Source organism: Sciurus carolinensis, chromosome 1 (genome assembly GCF_902686445.1).
Source record: "Sciurus carolinensis chromosome 1, mSciCar1.2, whole genome shotgun sequence".
NCBI lineage: Eukaryota > Metazoa > Chordata > Mammalia > Rodentia > Sciuridae > Sciurus > Sciurus carolinensis.
Genome location: NC_062213.1, coordinates 120,336,001 through 120,354,804, shown reverse-complemented (window position 1 = coordinate 120,354,804; position 18,804 = coordinate 120,336,001). Strand labels below are relative to the sequence as shown.

Here is an 18,804-nt window from a genome sequence, read left to right as displayed (position 1 = left end):
GCCTAGTTCTAATTTTAGTTCATGGACAAAGCTGAGAATAGCAAGAATCACATGGGGCTTCTGTGCAGAGGATCAACTGATAATGTGAGCATGTTCAGGAAACTGCACAATGCTCTACTCCAGCATTGTAAAACTACCAGGAACAACTATTTCTAAGTTCCTAAAAATAATTTCTATGCATCTTATGTATTTAATAGAACTTAATCTGTTTCAAGAAGAGACACTTGGAAATACCTTGGTGTGTGGCATAGCAAAAATCCTACCTATTAAATAGTAGCTCTATAAATATTTGAACTAAAGACACAGATGCTGTGCTTCAGAAAAAGGAAAAATGAATGTGTGGATAAGTTTGTGTAACAGAGGACCCCAAACTTCTGCTATATCAGGCTTTACTTGATTTTGGTTGGACGAGATGCTGGGAATTGAACCCAGCATGCTAAGTACCCCCTCGACCTCTGAGCTTTACCTCCAACTCCTAGGTTTCAAATTCAATTACCTCTCAACTTTTATTTCTCAGTTTTCATAGAGACTTAATTCCAGTTTCTTAAAAATTATGTATTTTTTTTTATTTTATTATATATGCACATGGAACAAAATTCAAAAGATAATGAATCTTCCCCCCAATATTTTTTTCTTTTTGACATTATGATTTTAATTTGCTTTATACTTTAGCTCACTGGCCCTCCAACTTGACCCTCTTCGAGATTTGTCTTCTTTTTTCTTTTTTTATTTGTTCTAATTAGTTATACATGCCAGCAGAATGCATTTTGACATATTGTACACAAATGGAGAACAACTTCTCATTTCTCCCCCTGTACACGATGCAGAATCACACAAGTGCTAAGAGGTAAGTTCATTGCATGGAGCTCTTCATTAAAAGAATAGAAAGTCAATGAAAAAATGGCTTAGCATTACATCTCAAAGCCCTAGAAAAAGAAGAACAAATCCACACCAAAAGCAGTAGATGTGTTTTCTTTTCTTAACATAAGTGTTGCCGTTGTACTGGGCAACAGTACAACAGACCCAAGGATTCTGCGGAAGCCTAAACCTCTGGGTCTTCAAAATGAAAACCTGGGCACCAACCAGATGGCGGACACACAAGGACAAAAGAAGAAGGGAAGATAATTTGTGCAACATACTGAAGTGAGATGCCCACTTTGTATCAAGGGTGAAGCCACTTGTGTTGAGCTAGTCTACCTCCCCTCCACTGCAAAGTTGTCTCATCCTTAAGTTGATTTTATTCTGAAAAGCAAACCTTAATCAGGGATTGCTAAGCCTCTTCAAATGATTGCAAGGCAGTAGCACCCATGCCCACCTTCTTTCTTGGTTGTGCTCTCAGAGGGTAGAAAAACTAACTTTTACTGAGTAACTTACTATATTCAGGCACTGTCTAAACTCTTATGTATACTAATTCACTTAATCCTCACAAAAACCCATGTAAAGCTCTTATTTTTATCTCTATTTCACCAATGAGGGACTGAGGCATAGAAAGATGAGGTAATTTGTTCAAGGTACACAGTAGGAACTGGGATATTCAAGTGTACATTTACTGACAGGTGCACAGAAATGTAAGCAAATAAAAATACAGTTAACTCAAGAAAAAAAAAAGTACAAATTAGGAACAAAATAATTTCCATTTTGATTCAGTTATAAATTGAATAACAATGATATTCTTTCCTCCCTTCCTCATAAATTTATTCTCCTACACTTCTAGAGGTCAGAAGTCTCAAATCAGTTCTGCCTGATGTCAGGGGGCTAGTTTCTTCTGGTGGCTCTCAGGAAAATATTTTTCCTTGTCATTTCCAGTATCTGCTACATTCCTTGGCTTGTGGTTCCTTCCTCCACCTCCAAAACCAGTAATTACACCTCTTCTCTGACTCTAACTCTCCTGATACCCTCTTTTTCTGCCCATTTTTAAACTTGTGGTAAAATACAGATAACATAAAATTTACCATCCTGACTTTTTTCATTGTACAGTTTAGTTTAGGTACATCCACAATAGCCAGGTATGGTGGTGCATACCTGTAATCCCAGAGATTTTGGAGGTGAAGCAAAAGGATCAAGACTAGCCTGGGCAACTTAATGAGACCCTGTCTCAATATACATAAAAAGGAATAGGGATGTGGTTTGGTGGTAGAGCACCCCTGGGATTAATCTCTAGTATCACACACGTACACAAATATAAATATATATGCACATATATATGTTTCCATACAATTGTGCAACTACTCTTTTTATGTGGTGCATCACATTTATAGTTTTGCTTATATTGAATCATAATTATATCTCTGAAGTGAACTGGGTAATATCTAAAAAATAGAATTTATTTCTGTCAGTTTGGGATGCTGAGAAATCCAAGATTGAGGTACTAGTGGATTTGGTGTATGGTGAGGACTTTTCTTTCTGTATCCTCACAAACCAGATGGGGAGAACAAGCTCCCTCAGGCCTCTTTTTTAATAGCTCAAGAACTGAGCCCTCATGACTTGATAAACTCCCAAAGGACCCCTCTTAATATCGTTGTCTTGGTAGTTAGGTTTCAACATATGAGTTTTCCAGGGGATTCAAAAACTTTTAAACCCCAGCAAGACCTGACTTCATTCTTTTGCATTTGATCATATAGTGTTCCCAGCACCATTTGTTAAGCTGAATACCCTTTCCCCATTCAATGGTCTTGGCACTTTTGCCAAAAAATAACCTGACCATCTATGCAAGGGTTTATTTCTGGGTTCTTTATTCTATTCCATTGGTCTGTGTGCCTTTCTGCCACTATCACACTGTTTTAAACACTAATAATATTTTTCTGTGGAAATCTTCTGGTAAAGTTGAGTGGATGGGTATTTTGGGTGCATACACACACATGCATATAAGGGAAACTCCTAAATAGCAGATTGTACCCTTTGCCAAATAGAAGAGTGACATATCTCCATGTCTTCTTTAGATATCTAATAATTTGTATCACTTGGTCTGACAAACTAGGGAAACCATTCCTGAGGAGATGGTAGGAGACACTGGTGGACACCAAACACCTTTACCTGGTGCTGGAGCTCTCAGACTCCAGCAATCTTGTGACTTCTGTTGCATTTCTCCACAGAGTTTCAATCTTTTAAATATCTAAGTTACTGAAACAACTGATAAAATAGTTTGTACTAATTTTTCTTTTTCCTATTATTAAATATATGTGTTTTGTGTCCATAAAATTAATGTATTTAAGAATTAAAATATACCTCTGACCTTAGATTTTGTGTCATTTGTCTCCCCAACACGGTGAGTGTTTCCCAGATTGATTTCAAACTCATGGTCTCAAATGAACTTCCTGCCTTGGCCTCCCCTCAGTAGCTGGGTCTACAGGTGCACACCACTGCACCCAGATGGTTGTCATTTTTGACACATACCCTGCCACCATCACCATCACCCACTTACCTAAACTAATCAAAGATGGGGACACAAAAGACTTATTATATGAAGTCATTTATTCCATAGTTTACTGGGAATTGACCAGAAATTAGAAGGTCATTAGAAGTGATTTTTAAATCTTCATTTAAGAAAAACATGCTGTGAGTCTAAATAACCAATGTCAGCAAGTAAGCAAAATGCAAGTGAACAAAACACAATTTCCTTGATGAATGAAGTGTTTACCATAGTTTTTCTAACTATGTAAATGTGGTTATCATATGAAATATTGTGTCTAAGCAGTGGTAACCAGAATATTATGCAAACTTCCCAGAACAATTTAAACCTAAATTCAGATGGCTAGAATAAAACATATAGTCTTTATTCAAAAGAAAAAATAATATGCCTTTCATGCCCAGCAAATTACAGAAATGGTCTGGTTTCCTATATTGAATGAGATTTTGTTTTATTTTGTTTTTTGGTACTGGGGATTGAACCCAGGGGCATTTAGCCACTGAGCTACATCTCCACCCCTTTTTATTTTTGAAACAGGTTCTCTCTAATTTACTGAGGCTGGCTTTAAACACAATATTCCTGCCTCAGTCTCTGAATTCACTGGGAATACAGGCATGTGCCACCATGCCTGGTTTGAATGAGGTATTTTTGTCTGCAAAACAAATTGAAAAGATACTCTCCTTCTGCTTTTATTTTTATGCACTGCTTTTGGTTCTAGAGAAACTATACTAATTTAAAACTTTTTGCACAGATTATTCTGTAAATTACATTATCCTTTGTTTCTAGAATATTGAACTAACTTTTGAGTGTGTTTTTTATGCATTTGAAAAGGCAATTACAATAATATTTTTCACATTTTCCAAATACTATATAGAACCTTATTATCTAGTAAAGGTGGAAGCTGCAAGATTTTTAAAAATTCAGTATTACAATCTGAAAGTAAACATCTTACAGAAATAATTCCATTTAATTGAAATTGGAGGGTACTGCTTTTAGCCCTTGTTTTTTTAAGATGGGGGTCTCATGTTGCCCAGATATTTTTGAACTTCTGGATTCATGCAATCCTCCTACCTCAGCCTTTTGAATAGTGGGGACTACAGATACACACCAACAAATCCAGCTCTTATCATTATTCTAACACACACAAAATTATTAGGGGAGCTGGTGCAGTAAAGGACAGTGGCAATTTTTTTAAATGACACTCTGGCAGTTTGTCCTACTCTGTCCAAGCAATATTTGAACCAGCAGGGCCCTTCTAATCTTGTGCCATCAACATAATGGACCAAGGCCAGGTTGTTGTGCAATTTGTGAAAGCTTTGATTTGCAGAGTTATTAGTATGGTATTTCACCTCATGGAATCTGAGGAATTGAATATCTAATTTTCAAATTGTGAGTCATTTGCATTGTATAGTTCTCCCTTCAGTTTCCCCTTAACTTCATTATAGCTGCAATCAATTTAGTTCACAGACTTTGTGACTCCAGTTTGAACTCCACCTGATTTTTTTCAACAATTCAAATTGCTCAGTTTTTACAACCAACTGCATGCACTATTGTAATACCTGTTTGAACTTTAATCATCTTTGTCTTTTTGGACTTTGCTTTTTACTACATTTTTAGAACTATGGTGAAAGTTTCTTGCAGCAACTGCAAGTTAAATAACTTTTCACAAGTTTATCAAAGTCTGACTGCTCCTCTGGGGGTGTGGATGGGTGGAACCTCTTTTGCTGCCTGTTGGATTGCCTCCTACTCTGCCAAGTGTAAGTGTGAACCCCTTTCTTTGGTCCAACTTACCCCCATATGGAACCTGAATTCTTGATCTCCACCGTCCTCATTTCTTTTCTCCTGTTTCTTATTAAGACCCACAAACAGCTGTTCCCCATGCTTTGCATTTTAACATTCCTCACAGTACTTGGTAAAAGCCTGATATAGATGACCTTTTTGTAATAGAGCTGCATTTATTCTTGTTGTGCGTTAGTTGTTTTTGTGGCTCTCCTCTGGACTGTCTCCAAATTTTCCTGCTAGGTTTTAGCAAGCTAAGCTCCAGAGTTTGGGTTCACTCACAAGGGTCTGACTAGCACATATATTGACTGGGTTGAGGCCCTTTGAGCTCAATAATAGGACTGCCTCAGAATGAATTTTCATTTCTGTATTATCCTAAACTTGCAAACATCCAGTGATACGTGCTACCTTACCATAGCTGGTAATGCTTTCTGTAACATAAAAGAGCCTGTGGGTTCTATAATGGAATAATAATAATATGAACCATATCTGGATTTTGTGTAAATAGTTCAGATTTGACCCAACCTGTTTGATGAGATGTCACTGAATCATTTAGTGATCTTGAGATGCTGAAGAGTAGAAAATGAATGCCTGGAGCTCAGGGGAGAGGGGGTCGAGAGAGAATTATTTAAGAGATACCTATGTGAGAGATATGGCCAAAGCTTTTGCCAAAACTGTGATTACAGGTGAGTAGTGGGGGTAGTGGGGAAGGAATTAAAGTGCCCATTCAAGAAAGAAGTTTGGCAGGAAGGAGCAAGACAGGAAATTCAATCATGTAGTGCCAGGTAGAGGTAACAATGTGAGAAAAAAGTAGTATTCCAAGCCTTCTTTTTAGGCAATTGTGAAGAGAAGGAGGGAGAAAGGCAATAGAGAAGGAAAGAAGGGGGGGGAGAGAGAGAGAGAAAGAGGGCACAAATATTGAGTCAAAGGAGATCTAAAGGAGGAAATGACTTTTGGGTAGATTCTTACCCACAGTGGAAGAAGAGACCCAACAAAGACACTGAAGCATGACAATCTCCAGGGAAGAGTTCATTGTGATGAGTGCTTAGAACAGGAGTATGAGTGTCTTCCAAAACCCAAATCCCATGCTTACAACTTAAAGAGCTAAGGAAAATATTAAAATCTTTCCTGCTCACATGGCTGCCGTGACCTCTGCATGTCCTTGATGGAACATCTAAAGAATGCCGACTTGGCCAGGCTCACTCTAGAGAACTCAGAGACACCCACTGTCAAGGCTCTCCCTCCCTCCCTTCACGGATCTGCCCAGTCCTTGTGAGGATGCAGTGTCCTGGAGGGGATCACTAGGTCACACAGGTTGTTAGAACAGAGCTTTCTTTGTTCTAGCTTGCATTTAAGAAGCCCACTGGGAACAGAACTTTGGAGTCTCACCCATGGAAAGGACGCTCTGCCTGGGACTTCCTAGTTAGGATCCTGAAAAGCTGCCCCGTAACTCTCCAGCTGCATGATTTCCCTGATACAGTGATGTATTTTCTTCTCTTTCTCTCTTGGCTTTCACTTTTGCTTTTGCTTTCATCTCACTATTAGAATAAATGCTATCTCATATAAAAAGAGTGTCTTTATGGTCTATCAGGTCCAACCTGCCCAATTAAGTAGTGCGCACATATGTAATGCTTTAATGTTACACTACTTTAGTCTTTGAGTGTTTGTAGGAAGGGGGATACCAGCATCTGAAAAGATAAGGGATAGGCCGCAAGAGCTCAGGACCTGATCCTTTTCCCTTGGAAGCCTCAGGATGTTCTTTTAGTCATTACCTGGAGTTTGAGGTACCCTCCTTGGCTTTGCTGCAGACCATTCTGAACACCTGGGGTGGCCACCACAAGCAGTCACTGAACAATGCATCCCATACTGAGAATTCCCAATGGCTGATTCCTCTATAGTGTGGTTTTGGTATAAAAACAGACTCAATAAGAGTGAAAATGAAGGTTTTAGTGGAATCCTGATCTGGGTGAACTAACATCATGTTGCTTCAATAAATTGATTCAGCAAATTCCTAACATCAACAACCCCTGCAGAATATCTACCCTTTAGGGAGACTTCAAACTGCTAACTCCCCTGCCTCCACAGAACATATAAAAACTCTCTTCCTTTTGACCTAACAGTACCTATCCCTCCAACATAGCATAAAATCAACAGTCCCAGCTTTTGGCATGAGGTGAAGGATACTAGCCTAATGTTTCACACTTTTTCAGAGCATGTTAATCCAGGCATATCTAATGACTTAAATTCTGTGCCTAGTTTCCTCATCTCTAAAATACAGATAATCAATCATAGCACCTACCTAATAGGGTTGCTGAGGAAATCAAAGCAATTAATACATGTAAGGTACTAAGGGGACCTGACAAAATGGCATTATTAACTAAGTGTTATTCAATATAACTCACCACCAATATATGGAGAGCACTTAGGCTAAATAACTTAGTGATAGCACTTTAACTGGAAGTGTTTTATGTGCATTCTCCAAGCATTGTGCTCAGATGGTGCAGTGCTCCCACACTGCTCCCTGAATGGTCTGGGGTCATATAGATGTCATCTATGTTGCTCCCCACATGAAAAGCAAAACTTGAGCCATGACTTGTTAAATTACTTGAATGGGGGGTCGGGGTTGTAGAGAGAAAAACACAAATAAAATAACAAGAACTTGAATGGCTTGAGTTTATGTGACCTAGGATAGAGATTATCTTAATATTAGGTGTGTGGTTATAGGATTTATGAGGTTGGGCTAGAGTGTTAAGGAAGGCACAATGATTGAACCTCAGTAAGAAAAGACACTATATAGGGAAGAAGCAAAACCACTGTGTTACAGACTGCTTTGTGCTGCTATAACAGAATAACAGAATTGAGACTGGGTAATTTATAAAGAATGAAGATTTATTTCTTAAAGTTCTGGAGGCAAGGAAGTCCAGGATTGAGGGATGACTTCTGGTGAAGGCCTTCTTGCTGTGTCACAACATAATAGAAAGTATCACATGGTGAGAGGAAGCAAGAGATCAAATGTGCAGCCTCAGTGCTTTTATAATCAGCACAGATCCATGCATGGGGTGGAGCCCTTGTGGCTTGGACATCTCTCATTAGTTTCCACTTTCTAACACTTCTCATTGGGATTACATTTCCAATTTTGTGGGGGACATTTTCAAATCATAGCAACCATCATTAAGAACTGATTTGAAATACAATTCAATTCTTTCTTAAAAAGTGTGCTCTTCTCCACATTAATGTTGTAGACCCACTTCTAGCAAAGACTTTACTCACTAGACAAAATTCACTGTGAGAGTAGAAACTTCATTTAATTCACTTTAAAAAAATTTTTAAGCATACTTGATTTCTTCAAAATGTACTTTTAATGAGTATATAGTGCTTTTACATGGTATCAATTATAAATTGGTTTTGAATCAATTCAGTATTAGACCATGTGTTAATGCTTTCTGTTGCTGTGACAAAATACTTGAGAAAATTAACTTAGAGGAGGAAAGATTTATTTTGGTTCATAGGTGTCAGTTTATGGTCACTTGGCTCCATTAATTCTGGGCTTTTGGTGAGGCAGAACATCATGGCAGGGAGAGCAAAGGAGCAAAACTGTTCATCTCATAGTGGCCAGCAAGCAGAGAGAAAAAGAGAACCAGGGGTTAGAAACAAAATACACTTTTCAAAGGCATACTACCCCTAGTGACCTACTTCCTCCTAGTAGGTCCCATTTCCTCTATCTCCCAATAGTGCCATCATCTGGGAATCAAACTTTTGATACATGAGTTTTGGGGGGACATTTAACATCCAAACCAATCTCACCATTCCTTTGGGAAGACTCTACCACATGGGGGCAGTCCATTCTATTTCCAATTTGTGTTGCTGTATGTCCACTAGCTAATATAGCATTACCATACGTGGCATGCAAATCATGTGTAAGTATCTGGTGGCCTTGTTATTTTTTTGCTGAATATTTTGATTTGGAGACAACTTAGTGCATTTTTGGCCAAAGGAAACATCAGGGAGCTGAAGATAGAAATGTAGAAACTGCTATTGCTGGTTTGGTACAAATTTGCTCCAGGTACCCTTGCAAAGAGTCCTGAAAAACCTAATTCACTTTTATCCCCAATCTCTATCCCAGGGTCTGTAACTAAATATACACTTGATAAATATGTGCAGAATTAACTAAATAATCAACTTCAGATGAATGTTATTGACATCTTTGAAGACTTCAAGGAAAGGTTTGTACTCACGGCATATTTTAGGGCAGTACTGAGTCCTATCATCTCCTTCTCAACTTTACTTAGACGTCAGCAAAAAAAAAAAAAAAAAAAAAAAAAAAAAAAAAAAAAATCAAGGGATCTGGGATCCACAATGAGTGGAAAACCATGAGAAATGCCCAAAGTTCCCAAAGACTTCCTAAGGACATATTGCTTCCTAAGGACATTTGCTCCTTCATTTTTCCTCTAGATAATAGACTAGAAAAATAGTATTTATGTATAATAAACTGTCATTATATCCTATTTAAATAAAAGAAATAATAATGTCAAAAAAGAAAAAAAGAAATGCCCAAAGAACCAGTCACTTTCATTTTTCTTATATAACCAAGTCTTGGCTATGTTTCAATATGGTACCTTTATGGTCTCTAAAAATGGAAACTTATACCAATTCTTCAAACTTCCTTCCCTGTTGTGCTTTATTTTCAAATGTCAGAGGAAAGTTCTGTATAATGAACAGAACCTTGATTTCATTTTTGGCCATTCTCAGCAATGATTTTGGTTTCTCTCCCGTGAACACAAACCTTGTAACTGCTACCAGTCACATATTAGTGAAGACGTATTAATGGAAGACATAAATTTTCTGGTCTCTGCTTTAATTTCAACCTCTAGGAACACAGCAAGAGCTTTGTTCACCCCCTGAACAGCCCAGTGGAACAGCACTGCTGCTAGAGCCATGCTCCTGCCCCTGCCCTCCTCCAGGGGATCCTGCCTTCCTGAAGGTCCTGCACACAACAGGGAACAAATCCTTTAATTCTCAATGGATGAGACTAAAGATATGATAATGACATCAGCTTGGGATAGGACAAAATCATGAGAATATTTTGAGCCAATGATGTTGAACCTTTAGGCAAGTATGTTGCATATTTATTTCAGGATGCCCTTCTTCTAGTTTTCGTATCCTTTAAGCAAGGGGTAAAGCTTTACTGATCATGTTACTCTTCATTTAAAATTAAGCAAATGTCCATCAATGGGAATTAGTTATTAGGATACCTATCTTCTGATTGTCCCAGACAGGTTCAGAAACCTCTATTAGATAGCTCGTAGTACCGTTTTTTTTTTCCCCCCCTACACAGAAGTATAATTATATTTTTATTTTTATGGATTAGACTGTAAACCTAATCAAGGCAGGGACCATAAAGGCAGGCATTGTGTGCCCAGTGCTTAAAACCATTCATAGTATAAGGTAGAGGTTTGATGTTTGAATGTATAATACATACATACAAGGGAATATTATTCAGTCATTTAAAAGTATGATAATGTGGACCTGTTTATTGATATACAGGAATCCATAATATAATGACAAATTAAAAAAATTAAAATGATAAAATAGTAGATATATTATGATCCCATTTTTATAAAAAGAATAAGTATACAGATACATACATTGAAATGTTAATAGTGGTAGGGTTATGGATTACATTTTATTTTGCAACTCTCCATATTAATTTTAAAAATAACAGCATTTAATTTAGTATTTTGATTTAAAAGCTATTCCCATTTTGAAAAAAAATCAAGTAGACATCAAAATGATCTTTTTCTGCCACAAAACTTCACTTGAACAACTAATTTTGGCATATGGCATTTAACTGGACAAAATAAGAAACAACTCAGATTTCTGATTTCAAATCACAATGTTGGATTATACATTCATCTCGGTATTTCTGATTAAAGTGGATCTTTAACAAAATGGTCATTATGAAGCCTTTCTTTCTGCATAAATTCTATTATTTTATTTTTATTGAGTAATTCCATAATTACTCATTAGACTCTTCTCTCCTTTTAATCACATTCCTACTCAGGATATGGAGGATGGAATAGACCATGCTTTCTTTTCTTATCCTATTTTTAGCTGAAAAATCAAGAAAATTAAAAGGCAGTAGATTTCCTGAATTAAAAAATCAGCAGCTGCAACATTTCAAGTACCTTCCTCACAAGAAGTGAGTTGTTGAAGGTGAAGTTTTTAACCAACAAAATGCCAAAGTATTTCCACTTTAAACAGATACCCTTAATAGGCTTACTGATTATAAAACTATCATTAAGACTAGGTTATAATTTCCCCTTTTAAAAGACGTTAATTTATATAAATAAGGCATTTATCCATGATTCTCTCTACAAAGAGCAAGAGTATACACCCAAATATTTTAAAAGATAAGTATAATTGCACTTATTATATATAACAATATGCATGATTATAGGGAAATGGAAAATGTTTTTATATACAAATTTCTTTCCCCAATTAAGTATAATTTTAAAGTTTCATTAAGAATTAGTTAAGAAAGAAAGGAGGAAGCAAATGCTGTATGTATATGGCTACCTGCCTTTTAGTAACATTACTTTTGTTTTCTTGCCAGTTTCAATCCACTGACACATAGACCTCAGCACCATATCAAGAAGTCACACTTTGACCTAAAAAATGTGACAGCCACAGGAAAACCATTATACCATTAATCATTTTCAGTAAAAAGTCTAACATAGTATTGATAAATATTGTGCCTTAGAACCGTAATCATATAATACATATCATTTATAATACTTTATAATACAAATTATGATGAAGAATATGTGCTGGCACAGTTAGGCTTTACATATTCTTTGGAAGCTCAAAAAGTTCAAGAATGTCTTTTCATCTTCATTTCAGATCTAGTAGCATAAAAGCTGGGTTTTCTAAGTAGGATTTCCACAAATTTGAGAAGCGTGACATTGTAGCACCATCAATAATTCTATGATCAGCAGACCAGCTCACATTCATTATCTGTGCTTTATATACTTCTCCTTCTTGGTTAAATCGGGGAAGGGCCTAGAAATAAGGAAAACAAATAAATGAGTAAACTTTCATGTGCTCAGAAGTCAAACTCTGCTGACAGTGGGGTATGACCAGGCAAACCCTCCCTATGATAGAGAGGAAGTAGACATCCCAAAATACTAACTCCTATTTTTCCTATCTTTGGGAGGATGTGCCCCAGGCCTTCAGTTTCTACAAGGTTATCAATATCTCTATATAGTTACCACACCTATATTTAATCTCATTTTCAAGTATTTATCAATATTTAACAAGCACCTATTAAGTGCCAGGTATTCTTTTTTTTTTTTTTTTTTTTGTGGTGCTGGGGATGGAACCCAGGGCCTTGTGCTTGTGAGGCAAGCACTCTACCAACTGAGCTATATCCCCAGTCCTGTGCCAGGTATTCTTATGGGCCCTGAGAGAGTGACAACTAAGACAATTGAGATATCAAGCCTCCTCACTGAGGATAAAGAGGAAACGAGCCTTGCAGATACCTGAGAAGACTGTGGGGAAGCAGGACTAGAGTACTGGAGGAACAGCAAGGCAGACAGGTGACTACGGTGGAGGGCAGGGGCGAGGGGAGGACATGGGGGATGGGGCGGGGGAACATCATTAAAGGCAGTGTTTCTCCATTTATCTTTGGTAAAGGATCTTTTCTTAAAATGAAATTTCTAATCTGTGGTAAGTTTTGTTTTGTTTTGTTTTAAAGCACACTAAAAGTAAACTATTAAAAAAAAAAAATAGAAAATTAAGCCCCAACTTCTTATTGGATTTGCTAAACAAAATCACTCCGTAAAGTGTTTTAAAAGTTTCCAAGTTTGACTCTTTTCACCTGCACTTACTGCCTCATGGCCTAGACATAACAGTGAGGGTCCCTGGTCACAACAAGTAGCATCTGTATAGTTCTGGGTAGGTCATTGTGGCTACCTTGCTTTTGACTCTGAGTGAGATGAGAAGCCAATGGAGGTGTCTGAGCTGAACCCTCACTCACAAAGAAGGGAGACTTCAGGAGGAGCAGGATGGAGGGCAGGGGTGGTGAAGGAAGGAGCATGGGCTCAGTTCTGGACTTCTTAAAACCTGAGATGCTTATTATGACCTCCAAGCAGGCTATGTGAGTTTGGAGTTTAAAGCTGATGTAGTCTGGAGATACAGACTTGAAAGTTATAGGTGTGTAAATGGTATTTAAAGTCATGAGACTGAATCAGATAAAGAAAAGGACTAGAACTAAGCCTGGTATTCCTATGTTTAGATACTGGGAAAATGAAAAGGAGACTCAGAACGAACAGATAGTGAGACAGGAAGAAAACCGGTACAGCAAGATATTCTGCAAGTCGGTGGGATGGGTCACTGTCTCAAATGCAGATAAAAGGTTAAGGAAGGGAGGACTGAGTTGAGTACAACGGAAGTTTTGGTGTCTTAGATAATTTAGCAACAGGGAGTTTAAGATTAACAGTTAAAATAAAACAGGAAAGGAGAGATGAAACAGAGAGAGAAATTAAATGTTATTTGTCCTTATTGAACAAAAACTACATTTAAGTCACAATTAAGATTTATATTCTAAGAACTATGCTTCATATCTTAAAGAAATCATAGGTAAACTGATTCTTTAAAGATACACCCGCTGAGCAGATATTTCTGCAATGTTCATGCAGTGTTACTCACAAATGACAAGAAAATGGAAATGACCTACATATTCATGACAGATGAATGAAGAGGCAAAACATGATATAAACATACAATAGATTATTATTAAGGCTTAAAAACAAATGAAATTCTGATAGATACTACAATGTGGATGAACCTGGAAATAATGTGCTAAGTAAGCCAGACACAAAAGGACAACTATTGCAAGATTCCATTTACATGAAGTATAAGAGTAGTTAAATTCAGAGTCAGAGTAGAATGGAGGAGCGGGGTGGGGAGAATTACTGATTAATGGGTACAGACTTTCAGTTTTACAGAGAAATAGATTTCTGGAGATGGACAGTGGTGATAGTTGCAAAATATTGTGAAGTATTTAATGCTATAGAACTGTGCACTTAAATGCTTAAGATGGTAAATTTAATGTAATAAATATTTTACTACCATTATTACATACATATATATAACATATTTGTAATTTAGAAGAAAGTAAATCTCTTTAAGGAAAAGGAAAAACAAAACATTGTCAGCCAGGTATGATGGTTTGGAAGTTCCAGGAAGCCAAAAATTGTGAGATTTAAATTCTTGCTGGGAAAAGGAATGAGAAGTAGAGGAGTTATCACTCAGACTCTGGATTTGGAAAGGACAATGTCATGCTGGGTTTTTAGTTGTTTTGTTTCTCCCCACGTGCTCTTTTCGCCAGAACATAAAGATAGATGTTTTAAAGAGGGAGGTACTTAGCAGTTAACAAACTACTCTGCTAGAAAGCATGAAGAGCTTTAAGAAAAATCAAGGTGAAAATCAAAGTTAATGGAGTGATGGTGACATTTTCTGATGGTGGTACTGAAGTGTATCCAGGAGTTTCTCAATCCTGAGTTAATGGGAATGCGCAAGACCTACCTCCTCAAATTCTGAGGGGGACTGGGGATACAGCTTAGTGGTATAGCCCTTGCCTACCATGCACTTGGCCCTGAATTCAATCCCCGGTAAAAATTCAGATTGGTTGTTATGGGACAAGTTTGGGTGTGTTTTTTTTCACACTTCCCTAAGTTCTAATATGTAGATATGACTAAGAATCATTGCAACCCATTTAAAGAGTCTCCTGAAACACAGCCACAGATAACTTTGTTTAAACAACCTCGGTTCTCATTTAAAATAAGTTTTGGGGGCTCTGCCTCTAAGACCAAGAAACTGGCATTTTTAACTATTTCTCCCAAGTATCCTTGAGTGTGAATAAAGTTTGATAAAAATATTCTAAATGGTATCTTTGTTATAAATAACAACTTGGATTGGTTTGTTTCTATTCTTTGGTATTCTGAAATGAAGACGGTATTTGTGGCTACTTCACAAACTCACAACTAAAAGTAAGGGGAAAAACTTAGAAATGATACCTGTTCTTTGTGTTAACTTCTCCAGGTTGCTTTAAACTGTTTTCATTTATGTAATACCTTACCTTAATTGTACCAAGGGCCCCAATGGCTACTTCAGATGGCAATATCACTGGTTTGGCATAAGTGCCACCAATCTTTAAAAAAGGAAAGAAAGAGAGTAGAATTAAGAGTTTGGAGGACAAATGGCAAATATCATTTTATATTTTTAACTACGCATAGGAACATAAGTTTAAAGGATGGTTCATGAATCTGAACATCAGTACTCACTGATCCAATGTTGGAAAGAGTAAATGTTCCTCCAGTAAGGTCAGTGGTGCTGAGCTGACCCGAAGAGCCCAATTTCTGAAGGCGGTTCAATTCAGTGGCGATCTCAAATACAGACCGGATCTGAACATTTTTCACATTGGGGACAATCAATCCCTGTTCGGTATCCATTGCTATCCCAATGTTATGTGAAGCCTAAGAAATGAAAAATTATATGATAGGTTTTTAATAAATAAGTTAAAAGTAAAGGAAGGATAAAACTTCACTATTTTCTTTCCTTTTTAAAAAAAGTTTATTTATTTATTTATTTATTTAATTATGTGGTGCTGAAGATAGAATTCAGTGCCTCACATGTGCTAGGTAAGCACTCTACCACTGAGATACAACCCCAGCCCAACTTCACTATTTTCTAAAATAACCATCAAAACTACTTTCTCCAGATTGGCAATGATTTATAAGAAGTAATTTTTTTAATACCAGGGATTGAACCCAAAGCACTTAACCACTGAGCAACATCCTCAGCCCTTTCAAATATTTTATTTAGAAATGGGGTCTCACTGAGTTGCTTAAGGCCTCACTAAATTGCTGAGGCTGGCTTTGAACTTGTGATTCTCCTGCCTCAGCCACCCGAGCCACTGGGATTATAGGTGTGCATCACGGTGTGTAGATACTAGAAACAATTTTAAGCAGGTGTGGTGCTCAGCTCAGGAGGATCACAAGTTCAAGGCTAGCTTCAGCAACTTATGACACCTGTCTCAAAATAATAATAAAAGTAAAAGGTGTAATTTTGTTCAGCTTTCAGAGTCCCTGTATATCCTCTATATCTGGTAAAGTTATTAGAGAGACTAGTAAAGATTAGCACTGGAAGTGAGTGCAGTGGCACACCTGTAATCCCAGCAACTCAGGGAGCTGAAGTAATAGGATCACAAGTCCAAGGTTCAAACAGGCGACTTAACAAGACCCTGTTTCAAAATGAAAATAAAAAGGGTTGGGGACGTGGCTCAGTGGTAGAGTGCCTCTGGATTCAGTCCCCAGCACTGCAAAAAAGGAAAGAAAAAAGAAAAGAAAGAAAATAATTAAAAAAAATTTTTTTTGAAAAAAGATAACTGCTTTGCCAATAGGAATGTAGGGCATATGTTGTTAGTAGAAATGTAAGCTGGTATAGATTTTTTGGATAACAGCTGACAGTCTATACCAACATTTATAAAAACCTGTGCTAAGGAGATAAATATAGAAGTATATAGGAATGAATAGAGATGTTGAATACAGATTGCTTATAAGTTTGAGAAACTGTAAATAATCAAAATATTTATCAATAGGTTACTGATCAAATGAATAGCAAAGCTATATTTATTGACATATAGTAATGTCCATAATATATTAAATAAAAAAGAAAAAAGCAAGAACAATTTCAAATATTTCCAAATAATTAAAAAAAATTTTTTTAAAGTATGTAAAAAATGAAATCCTGGAAGAATGTACATCTCAACGAACAGTGAGTTACCTTAGAGTCATGGGATTGAAGGTAAATACCATTATTTTGTCTGAATTTCTTGTAATACAAATATTTTTAATCAGAAATTATTAAAACAAAATTAAATACAATTGCCTATTTTAATCATATGGGAATATTTTAAATCTGATCCCCTAAGGTATCTAAGCTCACTGTGTGTGTGTGTGTGTGTGTGTGTGTGTGTGTGTGTGTGTTACAGTGGATCAAACCAAGGACCTTGTGAATGTTAGGCAAGTGCTCTACTGCTAAGGTACATCCCCAGGCCCCTAAGCTCATATCTGGTTCTACATTTCTAATGAGAAATGTACGTAAGGATTGACATCCCACAAAAAGTTCTGCCTTAATAACTCCAAACAGAACTGAATTCAAACTTTTATTATTTTTTTCATTTAAATTATTCTCATTCTTAAAATTCTAAGAATTCACCTTTGAGAGACTTGCTCCTTTGGGGAGGCAGTTTTATCTCATACCTTTAATTCTACATTAAAAAAGATTACCATTTGAGGTATGATGGAAGTCTCCCTAACCTCCAAGCACATCTGCATCACCTTCTATTTATAACAGACACTTTCACAATGCATAGCCAACCTTGTATGTTATGTTCTGGCAGTTTTCATCCACAGAGGAATTAAGGATAGGAAACTGTAGTAATCCCAAAGAAGCAGCCTGTTTAACAGAAAGAGAATGCAACATTAGCATTTTAACTCAGAAAGGATAAGGAATTTGAATAAGAGATATAAAAAGAGGGAGGGAAAGAATGCTCATCTATGCTAAGCTTAACCTCAAGTCCAATGCACCCAGGCATCCACTTCCGCTGTCACCTTCACTGTCAATCACTGAATCATTTCTATGTCTTCTTCCCCTTCCCCTTTAAGTTCCCTTCCTCTTTTTTTTTTTTTTTTTTTTTTCCTTTTTTCCCTTAATGCCATTTCTTCACTGCCCATATTCAGATTTCCCAAAATGTCCTCAATGGCTTTCTCCACCCATCCGGGATTTAACAATCATGGTTCATACACTATATTTGGTAGTAGTGACTTGTATTAAACTTAAAAGGCAACAAAATTAAAGGACTTAAGATTGTTTTTAAAGAGTTCATTTCCCTACTGCCCTCAACTAGGCATTACATTACTTGTGTTGTTTTGTTATTTTTCTCTGTATAGGTGGTCTAACAGAAGAAAAAAAATAAAATCCTTGACTAGAGTTAAGGGAAGAGTTTAAATACATGGAAGCCTTTCACAATGATTAGTTTAGTTAGGATGGGCTCAGGAAGTAGATCAATGGAGGTCAAATACAATGAAAACATTTGCTACAAATTCCTGAATTTTTATGACTTCAAAGTTTTAGTAAGCATTTCATTTGTTAACTGTAACTTTAATCATCTTCATGCAGAAATCCATAACTAAGGTTAAAGTGTTACACATAAAGACAGTGTCTTGAGTATAATCCAAATTTGTAGAAGGAAATACATGACACATGCCCATGGATTAGGTCATTTTCCCCCTGCATAATACTTTGTAGTATTTTTTAAATGTTCTGAAATCTATATGCTACTTTAAAACAAAGTTTACAAAATTTTATTTTCATATATATCAGATATTTCATTTAGACTGGAACAGTAAATAAAAATGGCAATAAAAGAGATCCAGTATATTCAAGTACTGGTCTATCCTAGCTTCAAAACAAATGTGCTGTCACCAGGAGGTGGTGAGAAAAAAACAGTCAGATACATGGTGGCACTCTCTTGCCATTCAAGGTTGCCTTCTCTC

The 18,804-nt window shown here is 36.7% G+C and overlaps 1 protein-coding gene across 2 annotated transcripts in view; it reads right to left on the bottom strand.

Annotated features, from left to right (window-relative positions):
- Positions 1–11,953: 11,953 nt before the first annotated feature.
- Positions 11,954–18,804, bottom strand: part of Dbt (dihydrolipoamide branched chain transacylase E2) — a 49,257-nt gene continuing 42,406 nt past the window's right edge. For both annotated transcript variants that reach the window (XM_047548334.1, XM_047548326.1), the window contains exons 8-11: positions 17,627–17,704; positions 15,529–15,720; positions 15,324–15,395; positions 11,954–12,244 (exon numbers count right to left, since the gene is read on the bottom strand). In XM_047548334.1, the coding sequence (XP_047404290.1) occupies positions 12,077–12,244; positions 15,324–15,395; positions 15,529–15,720; positions 17,627–17,704 (510 nt within the window). In that variant the 3' untranslated portion in view covers positions 11,954–12,076. The remainder of the gene's footprint in view (positions 12,245–15,323; positions 15,396–15,528; positions 15,721–17,626; positions 17,705–18,804) is intronic.